The sequence below is a fragment of a genome, unplaced genomic scaffold (genome assembly GCF_019419815.1).
Source record: "Pyrus x bretschneideri cultivar Hongxiangsu unplaced genomic scaffold, Pyrus_bretschneideri_v1 Contig6, whole genome shotgun sequence".
NCBI lineage: Eukaryota > Viridiplantae > Streptophyta > Magnoliopsida > Rosales > Rosaceae > Pyrus > Pyrus x bretschneideri.
The window spans coordinates 1,416,456-1,443,426 of NW_025999798.1; the positions used below are offsets into that span (position 1 = coordinate 1,416,456).

The 26,971-nt window shown below is 38.4% G+C and overlaps 7 protein-coding genes and 1 non-coding gene across 15 annotated transcripts; 3 read left to right on the plus strand and 5 right to left on the minus strand.

Annotated features, from left to right (window-relative positions):
- The first annotated feature begins 113 nt into the window (after positions 1-113).
- Positions 114-3,244, plus strand: LOC103947254 (magnesium transporter MRS2-5). 5 transcript variants are annotated; one of them, XM_048572360.1, is made up of 7 exons: positions 114-301; positions 805-1,327; positions 1,596-1,666; positions 1,944-2,072; positions 2,241-2,585; positions 2,732-2,779; positions 2,866-3,244. In XM_048572360.1, exons 2-7 carry the CDS (start codon positions 886-888, stop codon positions 3,094-3,096), a joined length of 1,266 nt encoding a protein of 421 aa, XP_048428317.1. In that variant the 5' UTR covers positions 114-301; positions 805-885; the 3' UTR covers positions 3,097-3,244. The 5 variants fall into 5 exon arrangements, with proteins under 5 accessions (XP_048428317.1, XP_048428315.1, XP_048428316.1 ...); XM_048572358.1 differs by having other exon boundaries at positions 115-301; positions 677-1,327; XM_048572359.1 differs by having other exon boundaries at positions 115-301; positions 847-1,327.
- LOC125471666 lies at positions 3,161-4,675 on the minus strand. The gene is made up of 2 exons (XM_048572363.1): positions 3,956-4,675; positions 3,161-3,802 (listed from the first exon to the last, which is right to left on the minus strand). The coding sequence occupies exons 1-2, from the start codon at positions 4,182-4,184 to the stop codon at positions 3,306-3,308; spliced, it is 726 nt and encodes a 241-aa protein (XP_048428320.1). The 5' UTR covers positions 4,185-4,675; the 3' UTR covers positions 3,161-3,305.
- A 540-nt stretch (positions 4,676-5,215) lies between these two features.
- LOC103947357 (putative pectinesterase 11) lies at positions 5,216-6,467 on the minus strand. The gene has a single exon (XM_018647453.2). It carries the CDS (start codon positions 6,428-6,430, stop codon positions 5,393-5,395), a length of 1,038 nt encoding a protein of 345 aa, XP_018502969.1. The 5' UTR covers positions 6,431-6,467; the 3' UTR covers positions 5,216-5,392.
- Positions 6,468-7,145: 678 nt separating this feature from the next.
- LOC103947253 (LEAF RUST 10 DISEASE-RESISTANCE LOCUS RECEPTOR-LIKE PROTEIN KINASE-like 1.5) lies at positions 7,146-8,742 on the minus strand. The gene is made up of 3 exons (XM_009358129.3): positions 7,765-8,742; positions 7,613-7,669; positions 7,146-7,384 (listed from the first exon to the last, which is right to left on the minus strand). Exons 1-3 carry the CDS (start codon positions 8,585-8,587, stop codon positions 7,317-7,319), a joined length of 948 nt encoding a protein of 315 aa, XP_009356404.2. The 5' UTR covers positions 8,588-8,742; the 3' UTR covers positions 7,146-7,316.
- A 1,721-nt stretch (positions 8,743-10,463) lies between these two features.
- TRNAN-GUU lies at positions 10,464-10,537 on the plus strand. The gene has a single exon. It is a non-coding gene; the product is annotated as a tRNA-Asn (tRNA).
- A 3,946-nt stretch (positions 10,538-14,483) lies between these two features.
- Positions 14,484-17,728, minus strand: LOC103947251 (erlin-1). Its single transcript, XM_009358126.3, has 8 exons — positions 17,520-17,728; positions 16,647-16,755; positions 16,509-16,576; positions 16,361-16,420; positions 16,110-16,268; positions 15,712-15,858; positions 15,070-15,393; positions 14,484-14,960 (listed from the first exon to the last, which is right to left on the minus strand). Exons 1-8 carry the CDS (start codon positions 17,640-17,642, stop codon positions 14,829-14,831), a joined length of 1,122 nt encoding a protein of 373 aa, XP_009356401.2. The 5' UTR covers positions 17,643-17,728; the 3' UTR covers positions 14,484-14,828.
- A 2,180-nt stretch (positions 17,729-19,908) lies between these two features.
- LOC103947244 (uncharacterized hydrolase YugF) lies at positions 19,909-24,524 on the plus strand. 4 transcript variants are annotated; one of them, XM_048571889.1, is made up of 11 exons: positions 19,912-20,201; positions 20,466-20,560; positions 20,669-20,766; positions 20,888-20,937; positions 21,050-21,145; positions 21,287-21,376; positions 21,834-21,926; positions 22,056-22,151; positions 22,464-22,529; positions 22,736-22,893; positions 23,897-24,524. In XM_048571889.1, exons 1-10 carry the CDS (start codon positions 20,025-20,027, stop codon positions 22,889-22,891), a joined length of 1,017 nt encoding a protein of 338 aa, XP_048427846.1. In that variant the 5' UTR covers positions 19,912-20,024; the 3' UTR covers positions 22,892-22,893; positions 23,897-24,524. The 4 variants fall into 4 exon arrangements, 3 of the variants coding, with proteins under 3 accessions (XP_048427846.1, XP_048427848.1, XP_048427847.1); XM_048571891.1 differs by having other exon boundaries at positions 23,624-23,986; XM_048571890.1 differs by lacking the exon at positions 23,897-24,524 and adding an exon at positions 23,032-23,196.
- Positions 24,335-26,439, minus strand: LOC103947245 (PLASMODESMATA CALLOSE-BINDING PROTEIN 3). The gene is made up of 4 exons (XM_048571892.1): positions 26,270-26,439; positions 25,716-25,958; positions 25,576-25,612; positions 24,335-24,949 (listed from the first exon to the last, which is right to left on the minus strand). The coding sequence occupies exons 1-4, from the start codon at positions 26,319-26,321 to the stop codon at positions 24,646-24,648; spliced, it is 636 nt and encodes a 211-aa protein (XP_048427849.1). The 5' UTR covers positions 26,322-26,439; the 3' UTR covers positions 24,335-24,645.
- Between the last annotated feature and the right edge of the window lie 532 nt (positions 26,440-26,971).

A 26,971-nucleotide genomic window follows, 5' to 3' on the forward strand; every position in this document is an offset into this window, starting at 1 on the left:
ACAACCATTCAAATTCTCCAATTATTACTATTTAGCACACGTGTACACTTTTGATCTGATTAGCAAATTGATAGCAACCATTAAAATTCTCCAATTATTACTATTTAGATTTAAAAAAAAAAAAAAAATTAAAAGTAAACGGGGGCGGGTACGGAAGTTGGATGCTATCTCGGCTTTCCCGGAGTACTGTCATCGGCCTCCTCTGTTCACTGAGACCAGGAAGCACATCCTTCGCTTCTCTCAATCTTGAGCTACTGAACACTTCCAATCCCAGGTCGGAATCCCGAGCTCTTTCCTCTAGGTAATTTCCGTTAATTCTTCGATTTTCCCATCTGGGTTTTCTCAGATTCTCTGTCATATTTCCTTCTGTGCATTACTCTGATTGCTTAGTAAACTGTATAGTTTGAGCTAATGATGGATTGGATTGAATTGGTTTGTTTTGGATTGGATTGGTCTGGTTGGATTGGATTTAGCTGTTTCTTGAGACTATTTGAGCTTTATTGTTTTTTGTTTTTTGTTTTTGTAGAAACTGAATCAACTCAAGAAGATTTTAAAGTTCCGTTCTTTTCTTCTTTGTATTGAGTAGATTTCATCCACTGATACTTTCCACACTCAAAGTTGCTTGCTTTTATTTGTATTTTTGATGAAATTATACAGTTGAATTTACAATTTTCAGATTCGACTTTAGACATGTGCCAAGAACATGAATGTGCATAGATATGGTGGTTGCGCTTTCATACATAGAAATCCGCTTATAACTAGGTTGCTCAGACATGAATGTGGTTGCTTTGGCTTGCATTTTAGTACCGATTGATATGCACCAACGTGGAAGTTGCCTTCTTCCAGATTTTGGATTAGAACCCAAAGCAGGGTGAATAAAATCTGATGGAAAGATTGCGATCTCGAACCCCTTTACTTCCTTCTGATCTTCCAGAATCCACCTCCTCTAACAATACTGAAAGCGCTCAGTTAAATGCACATGGAGTTCGTGGGCTGTCTGGTATTCAGGGACTGAAGAAGAGAGGTCACGGAAGTCGTTCTTGGATAAAGATTGATCCGCTTGGGAATATAAGTATTTTGGAGCTTGACAAGGCTACTATAATGAGACATTGTTCGTTGCCTGGAAGAGATCTCCGACTTTTGGATCCTTTGTTCATATACCCTTCTACAATATTAGGAAGGGAGAGAGCTATTGTTGTTAGTCTTGAACAGATCAGGTGTATAATCACCGCTGACGAGGTTATCCTGATGAATTCCCTGGATGGATGTGTTGTTCAGTACAAGTCTGAATTGTGCAAACGCCTAGAGTCAAACAAAGATCAATCTGGTATGGAATTAGAAACTAATCTACCTGATATCTGATATCTTTTACTGCCTTGGGGTTTATTCGTACTTTTCCAATGTATGTGAGTGATAACCTTTTTATACCATTTCTAAAAACATCTTATCTGATAGCGAAATAGGTTTCCACAAAAAGTAAGCGACCACTTATTTCTCCACCCAAATTTAAGCCTTTATTTTCCTTTGTATTTTTTTTATTGCCAAAGTAAAAATTCAATGTCGAATGCATTTCTGACAAGTCTAATTTGATTCAGATGACTTGCCTTTCGAGTTTAGAGCATTGGAGCTGGCTCTGGAACTAACCTGCATGTCTCTAGATGCTCAGGTATCAATCTATTTGCAGCACAACCTATCAACTAATTTTGGTACATGCTTCATTTATCCCCAGGCAGTTCTTTGTTCACTACGTTCTGGCGGTATAGCTCTCCCTAAATTTGGTAGAGTCCCTAGTCGTGTATTTGTTGTCATTCAGAACTCTATATGTAATTTTATTGTGAACTTGTATATTAGATGAAGTAAAAATTGACAAAAACTAGGAAAAAGAAGCAGGAATCGTCATCAGCACAAGCCCATTACATTAATGAAGTTCATCAATGTGATAGGTAAAGGAACTGCAAATGGACATATACCCTGTGCTGGATGAACTAGCATCATCAATAAACACTGTCAATCTGGAGCGTGTGCGTAGACTCAAAGGTCACCTTCTTGCATTGACTCAACGAGTTCAAAAGGTAAGGTGATTCTATTGGCACCCAAAAATTTGCTCTCTGAACCTCAAGTGGAGTAGTAGCATCTTCATTTTTCTCTCATTCATTTCTACTTTAGAGAGCAAATTTTTCATAATATACATGTTCTCTGCTCTTCATCTCCTCAATTCAATTGCTTTTAATTCATTCTAGGTCCGTGACGAAATAGAACATCTCATGGATGATGACGGTGACATGGCTGAGATGTACCTTACTGAGAAGAAACAAAGGTCAGAGGGTTATCCCTTAAGTGACCTTTGTTTTCAAACTAACACATCAGGCGAGGAAACAATTGTTTCAAAATCTGCTCCTGTTTCTCCAGTGGGGTCACTCAGTGGAGCACATCAATTGCAAAGGGCTTTTACCAGTTTTGTGAGTTCAAGCAGGAATGGAAGCTTATTGAGTTCATCTAATTTCGGAGAAAACATTGATAAACTGGAAATGCTGCTTGAAGCATACTTTGTTGGCATCGACCATACTCTCAACAAGTTGTTATCGGTAGGAGATGTTTTATGCTCAGTGAATATATATATTTATTGATGATGCAGCTTTGAAAGAATGCATTGATGATACGAAGATTTGATTAAATATTAAACTGGCAATAAGTGATTGACACAAGCTTATATCTTGTTTTGGTGATGCAGCTGAAAGAATACATAGATGATACCGAAGACTTGATTAACTTTAAACTGGTAAGGAGTGATTAACTGCTTCCACTTTCTTAATTACTACAATACATGCACAGGTGAATTCTAATATTGCGCTTTATATGGGACAGGGCAATGTTCAGAACCATCTGATACAGTTTGAGTTGCTCCTTACAGCGGCTACCTTCTTGGCTACTGTTTTTGCCGCTGTTACAGCAGTATTTGGAATGAATTTACCCTCCGCTGTTTTCGATAGTCCATCTACATTCAATTGGGTTTTGGTTTTCAGTGGTGTTGCCTGTGGGTTCCTGTACTTCTCTTTTCTGATTTATTTTAGGTATAAAAGGATCTTTCCCTTGTAAAGTATGAAATTGACGATTCACATTCTAATGGTGAAACTGAATGTTGTTTATCAGGGAGAAGAAAAATCCAATTGATTTTACTTGTATTGATTGTAATGAACCTGTTATATCACGCTAAAATAGTGTCATCAACGAACAATTAAGCGCACCTTCTTTTGAGTTCAGAGTTTGAAATTGCTGGGAACGAAAGTACTTTCGATATCTATGAATCAATCAGTGATGTTTTTCAGTTCCAAATCCGTTAAGCGCACCTTCTTTTCACTGGCTTCAAGTGATGCCTTGCGCTCCACGATTCGTGCTTCGAGCCTCGACTCAGTCACTTCATACAGACGCAAACTCAGCTCCTGAGGCGACACGCCTTTGTTAATTTCCTCCTGAGCATTCATTTCCAAAAGCTCTAGTTCGGCTAGGAGCTCTGCCTCAATTTTTCTCATTGCTTCAGCATCATCCTCCGTTTGATCATTGAGCCTTTTTGCAACACATTTGTTCGATTTCTCCAGTTCTTGTACATTGAAGGAGGTGATGATCTGCTTCTCAGTTCCCTGGAATCTGAAACCCTCCTCCTCCTCGGGTAGGTTTTGTGCCAACTTCTGAGTCTGCTTCAACAACTCATTCAACTTGTCAACTTCTCTTTTACGTGCACTAATACCATATATTACTCCAATACTGATTCCAACAAAGAAGAGAAGCATTCCATTTCTTGAACCTGGAAAAGTAAAAAAATTTAAGCCAAATATGTGTGCAGAATAAACAAAAAACTTCATGTGAATAGAACGGAATTGTTATTACTACTCCAAAATAGTACATGATGACTTTTTTAAGTCTCGATAACAGATTCCTAATAAGAATAGCGTAAAACCTTGTGAACCAAACGGGCTGCCAGCCACTGGTTTAGTTGAGCTGCTGCATCTCCTTTTCCTCCTCCTCCCCAGCCGCCACCGCGCCTTTTCCTCACTCTCTAACCACACGTCGTTGACTTGGCTCCCACTGTTAACCAAAAATGGCCTCATTGCCAAAATACAAGGTGATGCACATGATGAGCTGTACACATCCTCTTCCACTCTAGCATTTTCCCAATACAACACCATCTGAACCAATAGGCAGCTTTCTGTGGAATTAAGTTCTTTTTAGAGAAAGCCCTTTTGATTTAACTCCAAGAAATCTGCCTTTCTTTAGTCTTTGATAAATAGAAAACCCAGCTTTTTCTGCCACAACATAATCAGAAACCAACTCACCAGAAGACTCAGTCACCTCCTCACCATCATGAACTGACTGATCTGCTACACCTTCCGGCTTCCGTTGCTCTGGAAAGCCATTTGTGCCAATAGCACTACGCCACGTAACCAGCCCCAGTGACTGTTGCTGCTGCTACAATCCATAAATCCATATAAAAGCCTATATTTCTGGCCAATTCTGATCTTCAAAACCCAAAAGCGAAAAGGGTTTTTGGTGAATTTTCTGTCTTGATCGAAAAGAAGAATAAAAGGGAGGAGATCCAATTTTACTCTTCCTCCAACAATGGTTGATAATGTTGTCTAAGGAAACACAATGAGAGCGAATCCACAACGGTTATATTAACAGTTGGTCATGTAAGGTGTCGTTCTTCTTTGCACACGTATGAGAATTTAAAGCGGTTTTAGCGAGATTTTTTCATACGTGTTAGACTATAATTGATAATTAAGGAGGAATAATTCCTTAACACCTGAGGAGCCGAGTAGTGTTTCTAATCTGGGAGTCAAATTGGGAAGTTGGTCATCCTGCTGGATTGTACAGTGTTCTTACCTGTTTTCTAATCTCAAATTTTTTATCCTTAAGTATTGGTATTGCATTTTGTAGTTTAGGTATTAAATATTGAAGGAAATCTAGAAAATATGAAAAAATAAGGTAATATATAGCAGGTGCACTGAGCTACCACATAAACGTACATAGCACGTTCTAATTGGATAGGAAATTAAAATAGGTTAATTAGCATGATTAATCACTAATATTCCCGATTAATTAGCATAATCTCTCACTGTTTTAAAAATGGTAATGAACCGTTTAGAGTATCACTATTATGTTGCAGCTGTGGTAATGAACTATAAAAATAGATATTCTAAACAGCTGTGGGAATCAAATCTAACGACTAAAACACTTATAGTCACATCCAATATAAAATACAATTAAAATTCAATTCACATGTGAGCCCTTAATAACATCACAGTTTAGTGAAGAAAAAAACACTTCAAACTTAATACAAATATGTACCACAACCTACTCCGTGTTTTTCATTTTCTTTGTGAATTATTACAAAACTTCAGTTATTTCCGGCAGCCGTGACATTTGAAGAACGGAGTGCACTTATACTATTGAACCTGGTCGGAGCTTGCCTTAACCAGTATCTGCCACCAATGAAGCCACTCGTCATAAGCGGCGCAGCCTCTTGGAACGTAAGTTCCCGGGCCCACTTAACTCTCTGCGACGTATCGGCTCCCGGTCCCCAACATCTGTACTGTCCGAAGTAGACAGTACTCAGTTCTTCGGGCGACCGACCCCAGTCATCCCAACCTTGCGGCGCCACGACATTCGACATGTGCGTAAGGGAAAAGATAACCCTGGAATAGGGGCTCCATGGCCGTCCTAGGGTTGTCTTTGATAAGCCGCTTATCTTGCAACCCACGAAACTGAAGCCCAAGTTCTCTGAAGCGTTGTCCCTCCGGTGGGCGGTTATGAATCCGACCTCATCCGCAGTCGAGTGCAAGTGGCAGTTCTGGAAAAGGGCGGCTGAGCTTCCGAATATGAAGTCGACGGCTCCTTCGATGTAGCAGTTGCTGTAGTACTGCTTGCCGTTTTCGGAAAGTAGGGTGTCTTGATACGACTTGATACTGCAATCGTAGAATGCTGCCCTATCTCCGGAAGCCCTAAGTGCCACTGCTCGAGCTCCTTTTCCGTACGTGTTCTGAATTGTGAGGGTTCGTCCGGTAAAATCAGAAGCCAGGACGGTGAAGGTTGGAGTGTCGTATATCTCCCCACCCTGACTCCATGTTATTATCGTCTCGCCCGGCCCCGCGCCGGCTATCGTAATAAATGGCTTATCTGCAGGCACCCAAATTTTTTCAGTATAAGTTCCAGGTTTAACTGCAATGTACACATTCTCCACATTATTCGACGGCACGGCATCAATGGCGTCTTGTATTTTCCAGTAATCTCCTTTGCCGGACTGGTCCACGGTTATGAGAATGGCTTCGTCAGACGCATAATTATTTGTGGTTGCAACTTGAGAGGTAACGGCGGTGAAAGTATAGAGTAAAAGAGCAATGAGAAAGAACTTCGTAGAAGTAACACCGTTGGCCATCGTGGTAAGAGAGAAGCACTTTGTGTCTGAATTAGGAGCTTTGTGTTGGATTGATCGACAACGATGAATAGTGATGTGAATGTTGACAACAGCTGATGTCGTTATTATATAGTGTTCGCATGCATGCAGGTGGAAGTAGGAAATTAGGTTTTACTTGAGGAATTAGGACAACCAATTTCAGGTATTATCTAACTTTTTCTTGATGAATTTGGATTCCAAATTCAGATGGGAATATTAAAGATCCCAAATTAGGGAGGAGTATTTTAAGATTCCATGTTCTTGTAGGAATATTGCAAAGATAAAAGAGGAATGGTTTGTGTAGGCGGGTGGGGTGAAATTTTTCCGATTAACCTGAGGACGTAAGACGTACTTAGAAGCTTATGGTAAGCGATAATGAACCTTTCACTCACTTGTCTTCCAATTAGCTTTGTTAATGCCCTGCATTTCAAGCAAAGCTACCAGATTTGATAGGTGTGCTTTCTACCTACTACTCTCCAAACGTGATTGGGGACATAAAAAACATTTAAAACACAACCGATTTATTTCTACTCCTTTTATTTTATGCAATTGTCTCTCCGCCTTCTTTCTCTCCCAGCTAAGGGGGAGCGGCGGTCGGACTCAGATGGTGACGGGCCCGGGGATGGTCGGATGGATGACGTGATCATATAGTCGGATCCAGGACAAACTTTTTTCAAAGGAAGAGTAAAAGAACCGCTGAAAGCGTAATGGATTTTAAGTTTGCATTTTTTGGTCAAATTCCTTCGTAGGAACTAGGAAGGACGTGAGATTACATCAATTCAATATCTAGACGATGAACAAATAAATTGCATATGTAAATAAATATTACAGGTGCCATCCATATCCCTACTGCCTTCTCCAAAAGTAACTACAGCAGGTCTTGAAGCTCCATCTGCTGATTATATATAAGTAGCAACGCCCACGAGAGCAAAAGTCCTGCAACCAAAAATTGAGGTAAAGTTCTCGCATGTAACGGTTGTATACAAATCTGTCGTCGTCGCCTCTTTCATGACCGTGAGTTGTGTCGAGTTATTGTGAGAGGAACGTTGTATAATTACGCAAATAACGAGAGAAGCTGACAGTAATGATAAATGCTTTGCCAAAAGAGAGACTTTTTGTGAGGAAAGGTGACAAACATCAAACAAAGAAAGTCAAAAAAGGTACCTCCAATAATGGTGTTAACTTGAAAATCCAGTTCCACTGCCCCACTCCAAGCATACCCTAATCATATCAGAAGTTCAAGAGCATTAATCAGTGATAATTAATTAGTTTAATTGAACTAAATCTCCTAATAATTGCAATAATTAATTACTGACCTCGCCCAAAACAATTTGTGGTGGTGTTAACACCACTCCTGCAAATACAAGCAAATGACTGATCCAAACCAGCAAATCCACAAATCCCTCCACTTGTTTCACAATCCTTGCATTTATTTGTGTGGTAAGAATCATTATATTGCAAAGAAATCCCAAATTTCCATTTCATCGGATCGCCTTCGTCTCCAAACTCGTAAACTGATGTATAAGAAGAGCACTGGAGCTTTGGAAGATCCAATGCATAACCTGAGCCAACCACGATTTCAGAATCATAAACACAACAGGTGGAAATCGGCGCATTCTGTGGCAGTCCAATGCCGGCCACCCCCTTGCAAGAGTACAAACCTCTACACACCCGGGTGCCGGATCCAGTGTCACACAAGTCTTCGTTTGGATCAAACACCGGGGATGTCGTTGAGCAGCCGAGCAAAACGAAGATGTTTTGCTCTCCTATAGTGAAAGGACTGGACTTGTCCAAGCTAAAACTACCTGAATTTTGCATGGAAGAACATGTTGACATGAGTGGATCTGTGACAATGATGGTGCTGCTATTGTAGTCTATGGAGGAAATGGTGTAGATGCCCGTTCCGGTGGAGAATTGCAGTGTTCCTGAGCTGCATTTGATGTATCTGACAAATTCAGGGTGGCCGCAACCAAATCCGGTACCAAATGGGAACTTTACTGGGATTGCACCGCATGCGTCCTCACACATACCAGTGAGAGGGATGGCATGGCCTGCGTGGATGACGGATGAGAGGGTGTCGAGAGGAAGCAAGAAGAAAATGGTGATGAGAAGTAGGGTTTCTGAGGCCGACGGCGGCATAGGAGAAGAAGGGTTTTGGAGGAGTTGGAGATCTTCAAATGAAGAAACGAGAGCACACTAATGCAAGAAGAGTTTCAACTTTCACATGATAAAAGTTTTATTTGTCAATAAGCACAGAAGAAAGTGTTCTTTTCGGTGCCCTTCCTAATTTTTCTTCCTAAAAAGCAGAGCCTCTGTTTTCTTGTGGGTTCTAGCTATAAAGCAATATGCATTTTCAAAAAAAAAAAAAAAAAAAAAAAAAAAGTTTAAAATTTTGAATTTTAAAACGACAAATGAATAGTATCAAAGGTGATTTTTTTTTAAAGAAAGATGTATTTTTTGTTAAAAATGAACAACGAGAATGTTTAGTTAAAACTCCCATTTTCAAAAGGACGTAGACAAGGAGGGAAATCAACTCCAGACGGTGCTCGAGTGTGTGAACAAGTTTCTGTTTCGGCTTACCAATCTAACGCGGTATGTCAGCCCCACCAAGGACGATGCTGATTGCTTTCACAGCCTTTGACACTGCTACCAGCACATGCAAATGCAGTATGAAAATGAACAGAGGACTGAAGGTGATCCCACAGCAATAAATCAAAGCAAGTGTGCATCTGAACTGCTCGTCGATTGCTTAAAATCATATTAATATTCCGCCATTATTTTGGTAAAGAATTACACAGAAACTAAGATGATTTGGAAAAAAAAAAGTAGAGAAATTTATGTACTTGGATACCAATGTGGGCCTTGTGAGTTTCTTCAGCCAAATTCAAACATTCGCCATCTCCATCACTTAACATAGACATTAATCAAACTGCTCCGAAACACCTTTTTATCCGAAAAACCAAACCCACCCATCAACCCCTCTAACTCAGTTTTCTCCTCAAGACCCTTCAATGCATACAAATGAGCAAGAAAGCCAAAACTCGACTCATCAGGCCCAACCCCCAAAACCGCAATCGTTTCAACAGCTTTTTTGGCATCACTCGACGATTCAAGCTCACGACAACACCCCTCCAACGCCGCATTACAAGCAGCCAAACGCGGTTTCATAAGCTCCAACTTCTCATCCAAAGCAATCCTACAATTCTCTTCAAAAACCCGTAAGAACGCGACAAAGTTACCATTTTCCCTACTGATCTCAACAAGTACATTGCCCAACACACTGAACGGCAAGAAAAACCGGTTCTTGAACATGCATTTAACCAAAGCAAAAGCAGGGGCAGCAGTATTGGCACATTTCATAGCATCCAGCACAAACCCAACAATTTTAAAATCCAAAAATCCTGGGTTTTTTCCACAACATAAACAGTGGTGGCAAAAGCCCTCTTGAGATTGTGAATGTCCCCGAGTGAGGACAAATGGGTAATCGCAGAATTGGTGAGCGACTTACTGGGGAAGGCGGAGGTGCCGGTGACGGTCTTGAAGGACTTCCAGGCCGCATCAGTGTTGTGGGTTATGAGGGACTTGTGGAGGGCCGTCTCGAGGGCGGCGATGTGGTCGGGGGTCAGGGTTTCGGGCGGCGGGGTTGGGAGGTCGCTGTGGGATTGGAGGGAGGAGGGAGGTGGGGCCCTCTTGAGGGCAAAGATTGAAGGTTGGAGGAAGGAGTAGAGGGTTGGGATTTCAGGTGTTGAGGAGAAGGCTCTTCTTCCTCTTCTGTGTGTTAGGAGGAGAAGGAGAGTGAGAGCTTCTAGTTTTCTCCAGATTCTCTCATCCAAACTCCAACCTCCAAATTCCAAATTCCAAAGATTCAAACTTTCTCTTCTTCCTCGTGCTGTGGTTTAGTAGAGAGCTCATAATCTCCAGGAACTTGAATTTGGTTTTCAGCTCCTTTACAAGGTATACATTAATGCTGTTTAGTCAAAATGTAAATATTTGTATGTAGAACACACTCTCAAATGCTGGAATAGCTCAGCTGGTTAGAGCGTGTGGCTGTTAACCACAAGGTCGGAGGTTCGAACCCTCCTTCTAGCGCTGTTTTTATTTCCCCTTTTAAGTTAAATTCTACTCACGGCCTGCCTAGGATTAAAAGCGTTGTCCCCTTTTAAGTTAGCCGTCCAACCCTCCAGTGTCAACTTGACATTTTGCCAGCTCAGCCCATTTTCCTGGCGTCAACATGATGCTAACTAGCTAATGTCATATTGTTACCGTTGGAATTTGATTTATTTTTTTGTGGACGAATTAAAAAAAAAAAAAAGAATTTTTTCCGATAAATAGCTAAGTCATTCCTACACCATTTCTCACATACTTTTCACCATTCCATACTATCTTACCTCATTTTATTTCAATTCTTCACATTCTATTTTTTCAATAATTTTCAAATGACCACATCTACAATGAAAGGAATGGCTTGGACTCGAAAAGAAGATGAAGCTCTTTGCAGGGCTTATAGATGGGTCTTGGAAGATAGTGTGAAGGTGTTTAGACTCGTATGTCCAAAAAGTCCTATGAGTTCTATGAAAGCACCACTCCACTGAATCCGGGGAACCACAAAAGTTGTTCTTCAAGATGGAAAACAACACAATCTCCACCCTAGTACTACTTAGGGGAGTTATTCAAACTTAAACAATATCAAACAAAACATTTAACAACATAAAACTTAAACGTCTACTCCATTGTTCTTTTGGCCCAAAGATGTGGAATAGATCCTGTTGTAGGTACTTGTTTGTGGCACGCGAACATATCGTCCTATGACGCCTTATGTACTCATTTAAAGAGATATCACCAGTTATTGGATCTAAAGGCAAATTAGGTCCATCATATATTTTCACATCAGTTTGGGAGGCATAGGCCAGCATTCAAAGTGCAATAGTAACCTTTTGATGAGGTGAGAAATCATGGCGGCATGCTTTATCCATCTTTTGTCAAAAGTATGGATTGACATGTTGGACATCATGAAGTAAATGCTCGAATACACGATGCCTCATCCAGAAGCGACATTTAAAATCCTCTTTTGTGTACACCAAGTTGGAGTTGAAGTAGTTGTTCATCAGAGTCTCATGCACGATCTCTCTATTTTGTGGTTTGTATGAGTGACCACCAATAGAGGCACCCCATTGAGGTTGTTCTTCAATTTCCTCACATGCCATGACCCCAGCCATTGTGTCACATCCCGGCCCGGGGCGGATCACTTCCCGGGCCCGCTCCACCACCGTAGCACGATATTGTCCGCTTTGGGCTTACCATTCCCTCACGGTTTTGTTTTTGGGAACTCACGAGCAACTTCCCAGTGGGTCACCCATCATGGGATTGCTCTAGCCCCTTTCTCGCTTAACTTCGAAGTTCCCACGGAACCCGAAGCCAGTGAGCTCCCAAAAGGCCTTGTGCTAGGTAAGGATGGGAATATACATTTAAGGATCACTCCCCTGGGCGATGTGGGATGTCATAATCCACCCCGCTTAGGGGCCCGACGTCCTCGTCGGCACATTTCCGGCCAGGGATTGGCTCTGATACCAATCTGTCACATCCCGGCCCGGGGCGGATCACTTCCCGAGCCCGCTCCACCACCGTAGCACGATATTGTCCGCTTTGGACTTACCATTCCCTCACGGTTTTGTTTTTGGGAACTCACGAGCAACTTCCCAGTGGGTCACCCATCATGGGATTGCTCTAGCCCCTTTCTCGCTTAACTTCGAAGTTCCCACGGAACCCGAAGCCAGTGAGCTCCCAAAAGGCCTCGTGCTAGGTAAGGATGGGAATATACATTTAAGGATCACTCCCCTGGGCGATGTGAGATGTCACACATTGCTTCCATATACGTTGAGTTGCGCTATGCTTCATCTTCTTCATCGGACTCCTCATCTTCTCGTCTCATCTGCGCCCATTTATTTTCCTATCAAAAAAATTATTAAGATTACATAAAGAAAAGAAATCTAGAGAGTTACTCGCTTTAGCGACACGTGTCACTCAAAATCATATTCGAAAATTTATTAAGATTACACAAATATAAGAAATATGGAGAGTTACTCACATTAGTGACACGTGTTACTCGAAAATTCTATTAAAAAAATTATTGAGATTATATAAAGGTAAGAAATCCAAAGGCTTATTCATTTGGCGACAAGTGGCACTCAAAATATGTTCAAAAACTTTATTTTAATATGGTATTTTAAGTTAATTAATCATATTAATTCAATTAAAATAATAAATTATGTTTAATCTATGACCTTTTGACTCTCTCATTTGGAGATGACTTTTTGTCAAAATGCTATATTTAGCCTATGGCCCTTTGGTGCCCTTAGTTGGAGATGATATAAAATAGAGAAATTATATTTACACATCCCAACTTACTTTTTTCACACTTTTTTTATTTTTTTTTAATATTTTCTACGCACCACTAGCACTTGATAAATAAATATTAAAAAATTAAAAAGAGTGTGTGAGAAGTAATTTGGGATGTGTGAATATAATCTCCCTATAAAATATGAGATGTCATTGTTCATTAATATATAATTTCTTGCAAGGTTATAAGGTTAAAGGGAGCCATTTAACCCTCATTTGGTTGGAAATGGCCTTAGTATTCTACTCACAACCTACTTAGGATTAAAAACATTGTCTAATAACTAAAAACATTTTAATGGTGTTTCATATAAAAATTTGGCTTGTAGAAGCATTTTCTAGAGAAGTACGTGCCATATGCTTCTTCGTGAATCACTTGGATTTTCAATAAAAATTCAAGGTGTTTTAGAGTAGAAAGACTTCGAGCATGGAAAATGTATAATGTACAATTATTCCTATCCAAATGTATCTTCTTGAATACAATTATTCCTATCCAAATGTATCTTCTTGAATAGAAATAACATTAATTTTTTAATACAAGTGCTTCATTTTTGAATTATGAAGACTAAATATTTGTTACTTTTTAAAGATTTAGTTACACATTTATGAGCTGGTTTTAAACTGCTTTTAAAATGATTAAAAATATTTTTTAATACAAATTAATTAAAAAAAAGAAAGAAAAAAAACTTAAAATACTTCTTATAAAGATACACATAACTGATTCGGCAACGAATGTTTAATCTAAAAAAAAAAAATTTAAAGTTGACGCATCCAGTTCTAATTACTTTATTTCAAATCAGACTTCCCGCAGCTGCGAATATAGTGGATAAAGCATCGTTTTCGATAATTACATAAAAGCAAGAACATTTTACAAGTAGCCAGTACGTGGCATGCTACATCTTCACAAAAGTTCATATTAGCACCCGCATTATGCAGACACTTTGTCGTTACGCGTCAAATTCCATCCCAAATTGGAAATTTCCAATTACAAAACTACCAGGACATGCGTCTGTATGAACAGTAGCACTTAAAAAAAAAATTAGAAGATCTCAGAGATGGGATTTGGATCCCATCCCAATCCATACGGTTGGAATGTTAAAGTTTCTTACATTTTAATCATTTATTATACATCATGCGATAAAAAATTATTTGAATTTTTTATTTATAATTAAATAAAAATAGTACTAGATAAAAACTAACTGCACGATATACAATAAACAGCTAAAATCTAAAATGTAAGAATTCCTAAAATTCTCATAAAAAGAATCCGAAGAAAATTCTCATTCCTCAAGATTTATCACTTCGGTGGATGACTGAGTTTAGATACGTTAATCTGCACATTACAATCTACCCACTCACAGTACATACATCAACGTATCATAGGCAAAATTTCGATATATGTCACTTCAATGGTTGCTAAATTTGTATGCTTTGATATGACTTTTCACCATGTCTATCATTGTCACTTCATTTTTTTTTTTTTTTTTTTTTTTTAAATTTAGTTCGAAATCTATTACAATAATTTAGAGTAAGAGTTTCAAACCATTACCGCATGAGTAAAAATCAACACACTCTACACTCTAATTTTCGAAACTATTACAATAATTTAGTAAAAAGGAGTTTCGAACCAATTACGCAAGAGTGAAAACCAACACCCTCTATGCTATCATTTTCGAAACTATTACAATCATTTAAAAGAGTAGAGTTTCAAATCAGTATCGCATGAATAAAAACCCAATACCCTATACACTATCATTATCACTCATACATTACCTTGTTAAGTATGCAAATAAGGTACCATACTAGTGGCACCTCATGTTCAGGCCAACGCACCAAACGAGGCCTAAGAAGCAAATAACGAATCAAATGCGGACATTTATCCGCAGAGAAAAATCAAAACAAATTTTGCTGCAAAAGTCTAGTTTCTTTCTCACTATTGTGTTATGTGTGTTATGTACCTATCCAAACTCGAGGAATAGGAATTACATCAGACCGTTTGGACTCCTGGATTGTCCTCACCAGCTTCTGAGTTAGCTTCCACGGACACTTCTTTCGATACCTCGGTCGGAGCCTGTAAGAAGTTCCCCAGCAACCTCTGATCCAGAATCATATTGGGAACCTGCACAGCAAACTCACTACTGAGTACTGTTTTGTACAAACACGCAAATACAAGTAACAAAAGCGCACATAAAAGATATATATAGAAAGAGAGACAGAGACAGAGCAACCTTGTCTCCGAAGAAAATCTTAGTATTATCAGCAATGGCGTCGATGAATTTAAGCTCAAGAAACTGCGGAGTAAGCTTCAACTTGTTTGCTTCAGCTTCCTTCATGACTTTATAGAAATCAGCATCCGCAAGGCTCATTTCCCGAGCTGTGTACATCTGATTTTCAATCTCCTGCTGCCTCCTGGCACTGTCCTTCTCCGTCAACTTTTGTTCCATGAGAATCTTACTGACATTGGCGTTCTTCTCAGCCTCACTGATAGCCATCTTCTTCTTGGTTTCTGCCTCTTTCTCCACTACTCTCTGTCTCTCTATAGCAATTAAGACCTACAGAGTAGCCCCAACAGTCATGATATAACAAAGAATGCTATAACACTAAAGAAAGGGTAGCCTAAAAATCTTATGACACTTTTTGTTCTAAAGCCTATCCGATGTTTGGGCATCAAGTACTTGGAAGACGGGAAGAGTAATTTGAGTAAAACTGGATATAAAAATCTCAATATTTGGGCAAATTTTGTGACACGAAATTGTAATTCAACAAAATATCTAAAAAGCAGGAAGTAAAAATCAGAATATATAGTTCAAATCATTTAATGTTTGCATCAGAATTACAGATAATACAATGAACTCTTTTTTATCTTTTACCTTGGTGCGCTCCTCCTCCATTTGCTCAAAGTTACGTCTTATACTCTCCGGGATGGTTGGCTTTGTAACACGGACATTGATGATTTCAATGCCTGGAGCATAGCGGGTACAGTCACCTTGAAGGGCTTCTTTCATCTGTTCATCAATCTGAAAGTGTATGTTTTGTTGACAGACGATTGAGACTTTGGATATAACTAAAAAAAGAATTCAAGCCACAAATATAATACAACAAACTAGCTCATTAAAACAATTATTCGAAACAGAAGTGACAACCCTCAGTTTACACTACAAAGAGAAGAAAAAAATGTATGCTACTCATGTATGTATCGGGCAGGATGCATATAGTCTACAGATACTACAGATGAAAAAATGTGAGACTCATTTGCATTCCACGTTACCTGATCGAACACATCAATATACACTTCTTGAAGAGAATGTGAGCTGCAGAACTGATTGATCTCATGATGAATTTTGTCATATATCCATGTATTGTCATATTGCACGCCATAATTGAGAAGCGTCTCGTACACAAATTCCTTACGAAGCCGATTTACGACCTGAAAAATGCATCCTAATTAGTGCATACACATTGGGGATATTAGATATCCGACTTCACGCAAAACTAAAGAATAATATCGCATAGCCTTACCTCAATCTTCTCAAAATTGATCATGACACCCCCTTTTGTACCACATGGAATATCCCTTACCTACAATGTTGCTAACAGAAGCGTTCAAAACTATAATGAATAGAAAGACAGAATCTTCAATCTTCCAAACATGGATTACCAAAGTTACCTGATCAGTCTGCAGGGTCACTTGAACGGGTTCAAAATGGGTGACCAGCGGCAGCTTGAGATGAAAACCTGATATTTGAAATAATGAGAAGCAGGCAAAGTTAAGGCCCTATGCAAGCAACTTCTCAATGCACATCACCTGGATCTGTAATTGTCTTCAGAAGAGCGCCTCCTCTCCAATATACTCCAACATGACCTTCTGGGACTTGGTGCAGAATTGATATAGTTGATGATGTTGGAAGAACCGTCTATAAACATCAAGACGTCCCAGTTTTAAGAATTTAGCATACTAATCGAAGTTCCCCAGCTAGCATATCATAATATTTAGCAAAAATACAATCCAAGTCTATTGCAACTATCATTACAGAGGATTTCCCCATGCTTCATCCATTAACCTGAAAAAATCGTTATGAACACGTGTCTTAAGCCAAATGTTACAACTAACAATCATAATTGTTTGAGGTAGTTGCTTCTACAAGTCAATACCATGAATGAAACAATCTTAGTTTCCACATTAGACAATTGAGGTAGCTGAATACGAAAAATTCCAAGAAAAAACCTTCAATTCAATGCATTATTGGGATATCCCGTAACTCTAATTCTCAATCAACTAATACAAATATTAGACAGAGGATTACTGCACACAATCATGCTTAGCAGACAGATAACCATTAATGACATGACAAAAGAAAGCATTACGAAACTGTAAAAAAAACCGAAATTAATACTTTAACACAAATATATGCATTCAGTGGAAATCAAGAACAGATACATGATACTTGAAATCGAGGAATTACTTAACCATAATAAAACCAAAAAGTGAGACAAATTGATGAACTATTGAGTTGGTACTGCATATTCAAGTGATGGATTAAGCTCGAAGAAAGACCCTAAAAATGGGATGATACAAGCGAATATCGAAGAAATATAAAACAAATTAGCAGTAAAAAAAAAAAAAAAAACCTAGTACTTCTGAGGCGGAGAGCAAAGTATAAAGTGTGAGAGGGGTTACCACGGCGAAAAAAATGGCGAGGAAAGCGAAGAGGACAAAGAGAATGGCCGAGGAGTCGCCGCCTTGACGTGGTGGCTGAGGGTGATTTGGTGGAATTCCTGGTCTCTGCTGGTTTGGATCCATGGCTCTCTCTCGATCGCTGTCTGTGCTCTCACGCTTTCTTTCTCTCTTTGTCTCTGTTTTTGGGCATTTCAAGCATGAATTGAGTCGGTATTGGAAATGTGAATCGACTTGATGAATAATGGCCGTCTGATGAAGCGTGAATACACGTGGAGCATCGTTAAGTGGTCGAGTTGTTTCCGTGAAAATTCGTGTGCAAGTTTGGCGCGATTTCGCCGTGGCAACGGCTTTCTTGCGGTCTCGCCTAACAGGCAAAAAGTAAAAGGACGTTTAATTTTCGTTTAATTTTATAAAAATATTTTTATATTTTAGTTTTTGTAATGTTGCTTTCTAGATAAGCAAAGTGAAGAGAATTACGTTAAGGGGCTTAGAGATTTATCATCATGCCGAGGTCACGTTAAGTACGCCTCACGCCTTCGAATTAATAAAACATACTTATTTCTCAAGTCTGGTCTTGAGGGTAGCCCAAGTAAGCGCCTGCGAAATGGGGGCCTTTAAAATTTTTTTATATCATGTAAATAACATATAAATACAGAAAAAAGTAAGAGATATCATTATTCATTTGTTGGCGCAATGGAAATGTTCAGCTTTCTTTTTCTTTAGGGTCTTGAGTTCAAAATACGAAGATACCTCTTTTAGTTATTAAAATTTTCTTGTTTTTCAAATTTATTGTCAATCCATATGTCCAACTCTCAATCCATCTATCCAAATACATATAAAGTTATAAAACTCAAGTCCCCTTGCAATCTTTTTTTCTTTCAACTTCCCAATCTCTCCATTTCTATCGAATTTTTAAACCAACTATAACATGGGTTTGAAGATTGTACTTTAATGTAATCAAAACTTTGAATATATATTTTGCTTTTCAATAATTTTTTATTCAATGGATTGTTTTAGTATTCGATTCGTTAGTGTGATGTTGATTTTACGGAAAAAAAAACACAAGAAAAACAATTAGCGTAGTTGAATTTATTATACTCATCAATCAAGTTTTATTGTTCTTTACTCCCTTGATCATTAAGTTTTATTGTTCTTCACTCTCAATCTTAGACTCTTGACTACAAATATTTAGTATATTTGCATCTAAAAACATGAGTCGTGTAATGTTTAAGTTATGTTTGTGTATTTATCTTTTTTTATATTAATTTTGAACGATATTGGCTGTGGAAATAGAATTTTTATGTATTTAGCGAATTCTTATATATATATATATATCAATGTACAAAGAACCGGACAGAGAATTTTACAGCCCCATTTTGAAAACTTTTTTAAGGCCCCCAAATTCTCAGGACCAGCCCTATTATTTCTAATAGGTACATAACAAACCACAATTGTTGTCTCATAAAAACAAAGCCTTCGTTGAAACTAAATCAAAGCATTTATTTAATGTTATTTACTTTGGGCTGACGAAAAAACAAATAGAGTTATTGTAGCCCACTCTGAATTAAAATATTAACAATGTCACTGTATGCAATGCTAGTATACGGTTGAACTTTTGATGTTGTAGGTCAGCATTAATTTGAACTTTTATTTCTAAGACACGTTGTCCTTGGTTTTGAGATTGTTTTGATGTTATTTTTAAAAATAATAGTAGCAATGGTCATTTAATTTTAGTTCAATTAGAGTAATAATTTTTCAACTAGAATTATGTGACTATTAGTCCATTCATTTATCAAAATGCGCAATTATAGTCATTTCATCAATTCCGTTAGAACTTTCGTCAAAATAAGACATGGTGGAAAGACCATTGCTACAATTGGGTTAAAGTTGAGGGCTATTGCTATAATTTTTTTCATTTAGTTTTTAATATTTCCCCTTTTGATTCGGTTTGCATGACACGTGAGTTGTTTTCACATAAGTTATTATGAAGTTGACGAAAATGACAACAAATGTATGTTTTGATGAGTTAAGGGACTAATAGTCACATATTTTTAGTTAATGGACCATTAGTCTATTTTTTTTAGTACATCGATATTTTTACACTAAAGGGAGACAGCTAAGCCACATAATGAACAATCTAATTTGGTATCGAATTCGTCATTCACGAGATTTGAATCTAAGATCTCTTACTTCCAAATGAAGAAGAATACCAGTAGGCCGTAATATCGAGTGACATTCTAATTAGATTAAAATTAAAGAACATTGCTACAATTTCCTAAGTCATTTTAATAGGGAAATTTTAATTAATAAATTCTCATCGTAATTTCCAAACGACACGTGAAACGCACCGTATCCACAAGAAGCTCCCGCCACACAAACACAAAAGAGACCACCCAGACCATCCTCTTTCTCGGGATACAGAGTATCGATACTACAGCCAAACAAACCACTGCAAGCGGCGTTCTTCCTCCGCCGGATGTTAAACTCACCCGCAGGTGACACAACATGCTAACTCTTACAGGAGGCTCCACACCCATTGCCGCGAAATGCACAATCCAAATCAAAAGGCGGTTCAGGGTTCGCTCCGCCGCTGCCGGGTTCCCTTCTTTCCTTCCCAAAGAGGTCGAAAAGATAAAAGACCCGTTTGCCCGCAAGCTCGCCGCCCGAATTGAAAGGCTACCCGTAAGCTAACCCTAGCTCTCGTTTCAATCTCCTCAGTTTTCTGTTATCAATGTAGTATTTAATTTAGCCACTTTGTTTTGGGTAATAATGTTTAATTTCCATGGGTTAGGAACTTAGGTCAGTTGTTAAGCAGTGTGGCCGTCCCCTTGCAGGCTTGCACCCAAGTTTCAATCTTACTTCTCGTAGATTCGATTAATTTAAAACTTCGCCTTGTTAAAAATGTAAGCTTTAATATCTATGGATGCCTTGCCAATATCAATGCAGGTGAGTTTTGGAGAGAATAGTGTGATGAGTAGTTGTGTGAAGCCATTGGTGCAGAGCGAGACGAGTCCCGTGGTTCTTCTCCATGGTTTTGACAGGTCTTTTACTAATAACTGCCATTGTTAAAGTAAATTAAATTTTTGTTTTTGATATTTGTGTTTTTTTCTCTTATGAACCTTTGGAGTTCATTGCCTCTTATTATTCAGCTCCTGTTTAGAATGGAGATATACTTATCCATTGCTCGAGGAAGCGGGATTGGAGACTTGGGCTGTGGACATTCTTGGTTGGGGTTTCTCCGATTTAGGTTTGCTCCTTCAATTGCTTGAGACCCGAAAGGGATTTGTTTAATTGCTTTCACGTTTATGTTTTATACCTTTTTAATAAATTTCTTTCCTTTTTTGCAATTTTTGCTTCGCATGTGATAGAAAGACTTCCCTCCTGCAATGTGGTCTCTAAGCGTGAGCATTTTTATCAGGTACATTTTATGATTTCTTACCACATTTTGTCATTGGAGTTAATTTTTGTATGAAGATAATTTTGTGAATTGTTGATCAGACTAGCAATGTTTTGTTTAAATTTCACGACAGCTTTGGAAATCCTACATTAAGAGGCCAATGATATTGGTTGGACCAAGCCTTGGTGCTGCTGTTGCAATCGACTTTGCAGTCAGCCATCCAGAAGCTGTAAGTGCTCTCTCCTTTTTTTATCTTAGAATTATGCAGTGTAGATTCATTTGGAAAGAAATTACAACTGATGCATCGGCCAGGATTGTTAGCGTCTGCAGTGTTCCATGAAAGTTTGAAAATTTCAGCTTACATTTTCAGGTCGAAAGGCTGGTGTTGGTTGATGCAAGTGTGTATACAGAAGGCACGGGAAATCTAGCAACCATGCCTAAAATGTTAGCTTATGCTGGAGTGAGTGTTTAGCTCAACTCACTAATTTCTCAAATTTCTTGTTGTCTACATGTTACTTTCACCATCTTTCTGTTAAGACCATGTGCTCTTCGAGGGTATAATATCTGTGACTCTGTGCTCATTGCAAAAGCCATTTATGATCTTATTTATTTTGGGGCCTCCCTTTTTTATGTGATGTTCAGTTGAACTGTATCCTTGATATCTAATTCAGTCACGATTAAGTCTGACCTAATTAAGCTGCTATTTCCATTGAATTTCTCTGTATTGGTCATGCCCTTGAACTTTATGAACCAGTTGAACCATCCCTATTAAAATCAACCAAATGAGTGCTTATTATCTCATAATCCTTTTGCTTTAGCATATGAATATTTTTCTTGATACATTCTTGTGACTGTTTATATGAGCATGTGCATGTGATGTCATCAGTACAATGATGACAGGCATTTTTCTGGCCCAGGTGTATATACTGAAGAGTCTCCCGCTGCGCATCTATGCAAACTTTTTGAGCTTCAGTGGCATATCACTTGCTACCAGTTTAGATTGGACTAATGTAAGGGGTTCTATTTCGAAACTTACGCAATATTTATATAGATGAATGTTACAGTTAAATATTCCCGTACTTGTAGGATCTTCTAAAGGTGAAGAGATCTTACTCTGGTGTTTCTTGCGATTTATTTAGATTGGCCGCTTGCATTGTCTGTTTCCTTGGTGGGAGGATGCAGCTGTGGATTTCATGATGAGTGGGGGTTATAATGTTAGTGCCCAGATAGAACAGGTACATCTGAATTTGTTTATTTTTTATTTTTTATTTTCCATTAGATTTGAGAAGTTTCTGGAAAACAATCATGCATATAGGAAAGAGGTTCTCTTCTGCCAAGATGAACAGGCGTTCACATGATTAAAAAAGGAAAATGAGAAAGAGATTGTGGTTTAAATTCTTTACTCACATAAGTCCTTAATCTCTTGCCAAGGGGAATAAATGCAATTAATCTTTCGTTAGTTTGAGTCAGCTGGATGTTCGCTCTACTCATAGAATGTCCAAAACCCATGAATTGTTTAATAATGTTATCCACATTTTGTTCAACAGGTAAAGCAAAGGACGCTTATCATATGGGGTGAGGATGACCAGATTATTAGCAGCAAGCTTGGAGTGGTAATACTTTAATTCTTTCTATAGGGATAAATAGAGATCATGACACGAAAACAACTACCATTTATGATCAAAATTACCTTGAAACAATCCGTTCAGGTATTGGAAACGTTGGTAGAACACAATGTTCCTTTTCCTTGTGTTTTTGACCTTTTGAGTATAATCTATACAGTTGATAATCATGTGGTTTGTTATATTGTATGCTGCAGAGACTGCACTGCGAATTGCCAAATGCTATTTTACGACAAATACCAGAATGCGGACACCTTCCTCACGTGGAAAAGCCAAGCTCTGTTGCAAAGTTGATTGTGGAATTTGTTCAACAAGATCAGTACAAAGAAGTCCAATGTATTTCTCAAGTTTGAAGGTTTACTTTCCATCTCCTCTTAAATGATATTCACAATTTCATATCGTGCCATACATATTTTACAAACTGGGGGGAGTTGGCACCTTTTTAGACATAAATTCGGGTTCCCGGGATCTGAGTTGTGTCATCTCTTGACAGTTCAGGTCACTAGTAGGATATAGAAACGACTCCTTTGCAACAAACCCCAGATGCAAACATGGATGTAAAAGCATCCATTTTACTGGCAGTAATTGTAACTTTGTATCAGGATTTATCTTCAATTACTATCTGCTACATATGTAACTAGAAGGAGTTGCGTGTGTATGCCTAGTGGTTAAGAATCGTCTTAAAGTAGCTGAGTGCAATTTGTTGACCTTAGCGTTAGTGACACACATATGTTTATATATGTATGGACGGCCTTCAGATTCCTTTCAGAAGTCAGAACTAACCATCCGGAATCATCCGTGCAAAGTTTTTTCTTAAATTTGTAATTTTGATGTTTTTTTCTTTTATGACTCGTTTGGAAGTGTTTTTAAAATGGACGAAAGCGCTTTTGGTGAAAATATTTCTGAGATCAATTCTTAGTAAAAATACAAGGGAATCCTGAAAAAGCACGGATGCACTTCAAATGTTTTTGGAACCTAAAAACATTTTTTTTTTTTTAATTCTTTCGATTATTTTAAAAGCATTTCCGAATGCGTCATTAATCTTTGATTGTTCATCCTTTTCTGCCGCAATAATTGCATAATAGATTTTAGCGGCGCTAAACAAAGGAGAATTCGGAATTAAGCGTCGAGGAAGAGTACACTGCTCCGGCAACTTGACTTAACCATAAATCCGTAGAATTTAAGTGGTTTTGTGGCTTATATTGTTTGGTGGGTAGTTCAGGAGTCCTCATCTATCAAAGGTCCGACTTCTGTAGCCTGAAAAACATGTTACATACTTTAATTTATTTGGATTGTTTTCCACTATATCGGCCATGCACGTCAAGTTCAATAATTCTAGTCCGTTGGTTTTTTTGTAGTTTTGACAAGCTGGTGGATTCTAACCGTGTTTCCAACAAATCTGCTGTGCTGTGCTGTACTGAATATAATACAACACAATGATTTTACCTCTCATTTTTTCATTTCTGTACACTCTTGCTTATTTCCGACTCATAATTCTTAGGTAACTTATTTAATCTAAAAACGAAAACGAAACATTATCAAACGGGTCCTTGAAATTGACACATTCGATTGCCTCGATGTTGTCTCGTAGTTATGCTACATGAAACGTAAGTTTAAACACAATGTTCAGGCTCCATTAGGATACCTAAATTGATTGTTAACCTCAGTGATAGGGGCTAACGAAAAAATTGTAAATCGCAACAAAATCCGGCATGTAACCGGATTCATTATTTGTATTATTAGTACTTTTCGATAACATGTCACGCAATCAGCGAGGCGCTTTGGTGAAATAATGGTAGGGGTAGAGCGTAGTTCCATTAAATTAAAAAATAGTGGCTCGTATACATGTACAAAAGGGAAGATCTAAAAAGAAAGAGAGGATCAGATTCCTACCCCCAATAAGCACTAGCAGCAGCACCACTCAAAATGGAATCGAATTCCCCAGCTTTTTCACAATGGAGCAAGGAAAGCAAAACACAGAAACCAGAAAAATTAAAAACCCTGATGGGATTTTTATGCCTCTGCAGATGTTTCCCTACACAACCACCCACCAAAATGTCGAAACTTACATGCCTACCCGCCAATTACACCCCCCACCTTCAGCTCTTCACATCAGTAAAACCGCTGTGAAGCACAGAGCCGAAGCTAGAGAGAAGAAGAGGCGGTTTGCGGCTTCCAAGTTAGCCGTGCCGCCACTGTTGTCAATTCCAGTGCCACTCCCCGTGGGGCTTATTCCGAACACTGATGCCGGAGATCCTGGAGTTGTGATGCCGGTGCCGGTGGTTGGAGTTGTGCCGGTGGTTGGGGTGGTGGGTGTGCCGGTTGGTGTGACCGAGGTTGGGGTGGTGGGTGTGCCGTTTGTGGGTGTACCGGTTGGCGTGCCTGTGGTTGGCGTGCCAGTTCCTGCTTGACTGAACAAAACAGAACAAAACAGAACAAAATCATGTCAACATAATGCACTCGAATTTTGAAGTTCATAGGAAAATAAATGTAAATAGAATCGGTTACAAACTTTTAATAAAAAATAAAACACTACGAACGCTAAACCGACGATAAACCAATATAAAAACTACGGTTTACCATCCACTATTGATTTCTTAGTATGCCTCTCGTCTTCCAATTCTAATTAAAAGTTTGTAACCAGTTCGTAGATATCCCCCGAGTTCGAAACCCCTAAAGATTAACCATGGTTTAAATCAATAAGATGAAATGAAGACGAAAGGGGAAACAGAACTTTTAGATATATCTATTTCATGACAGCTCACTGTTTTATGACTTGATACAACAGATCAAGCTAATACAGTATTAACTTAAGGGTGGAGAGGTAGATCTACTTTTCTTAATCACTTTCCAAATAAGCTAATTATGAACCCTAATATCCAAAATTACTTTTGCAGCTGTTGTTGCTTATTCAAGAAACCCTTTTCAAATCCACCATTTAAGAGAAAAATAAATTCTGGGGAAAATTGCATTTAAATATATTGATAAAATGCTCATAAATTTGCAAAGATGTCAGAAATAAAACTCAGCCACCTACCTGGAACTTGCAGGATAAACACATGTCGAACTTGCGGCTGGAAAATCACCAGAAAAATTAAAATCAGTGAATGTTATTATAAATAAATAAAATTTGAAAAAAAAATGGTAAAAATAAAGATTCAGAAGGAATGAACTTACTACTGGGAGCAGTTGGGCTCTGAGTAGCAGCACCTGCAAAATCACAGCTCTGCGCAGTTTGACCCTTCCTCTGGAAATAACTGTTGACAGCATAGCTGCAGTGATCTTTGACGGTGTTGGGCTGGTAACACGCTCCGTTTTGGAGGATTGGATTGCAGTCAGCTCCAGCTCCACAGGCATAGTCCAGTGCCTTCTGAAGTGTTGCATCACCGACTCCATCTTTGCATACGCAATAAGTAGCACCTAAAAATCCCAGAAAAAAAACCCAGAAAATCTGTTACTTCACACTAAAACCATTTTAATTAATTCATGACCTTTTTTCTTCGGGTTTGTGATCGTCCTGCTCCGAGGAGCTAATATCGTCTAATCCTTAATTATCATAAAAAGAAAAAAGAAAAAAAAAACAGAGAACAAAAGAAAGATTGAAACTTTATGATTTGGGTGGAGTTTTTGTTTGATTCGACAAAAGGGATTGCCGTGATTTGTAGTTTTCTCATGTCAGATTGGGAAATTAAGAAAAAATATAACAGAGGATAATAATCAAAGGAGCTTACTTGAGTGGCCAGTGAGGGCCAATAAGATCACAATATACACTAAAGCAGCCATGATTGATGCAGGATTGTAGAGAGAGCGCTGGTTGAGCTAGAGAAGAAACAGAGAGAGTGGCGAGAGAGAGAGAGAGAGAGAGAGAGAGAGCTGTGGCGAAGGGAGATTGGAAATTTCTAGTAGGCAAAGCAATAATATGAGAGGGACGGTGGGTGTGCGTATGTGATATGGTTTTTAAACCTTTTTTTTTTATATATAATTTAGATTTGTTTTTAACATTGTGTGGGGAAATGCTATTCAATTAGTACTGTAATTTACATTTATATTTATATTTATTTGTTTAAAGAGTGTTCTGGGTAGATGAGCATGCAGAAGCTTTTGTCATGTACACGAACTGTTGTGTAAGACCAGACCATCAAAACGGTCTTAAACTGACCTGGGTGATCAAAACTTAACCCCAACAGAATCTTCTCCGGATCATTTTTGTTGAGAATTTTATAAATTTGTAAATCGTGTTTGTTTATCATACGTTGTATGGTTAGTTTTTGTCTTTATGTATAATTTTAAATAAAAATATTTAAAATAATTTCTGATCGTACGATGTACGATAATCAGACACAATTGACAGATTCCTGTGATCCGCGCAAAAAAGATCCTGCAAGGATTCGGATTCAACTTAACTCAACCCGGGCCCGCCTTTAGAGGTTACA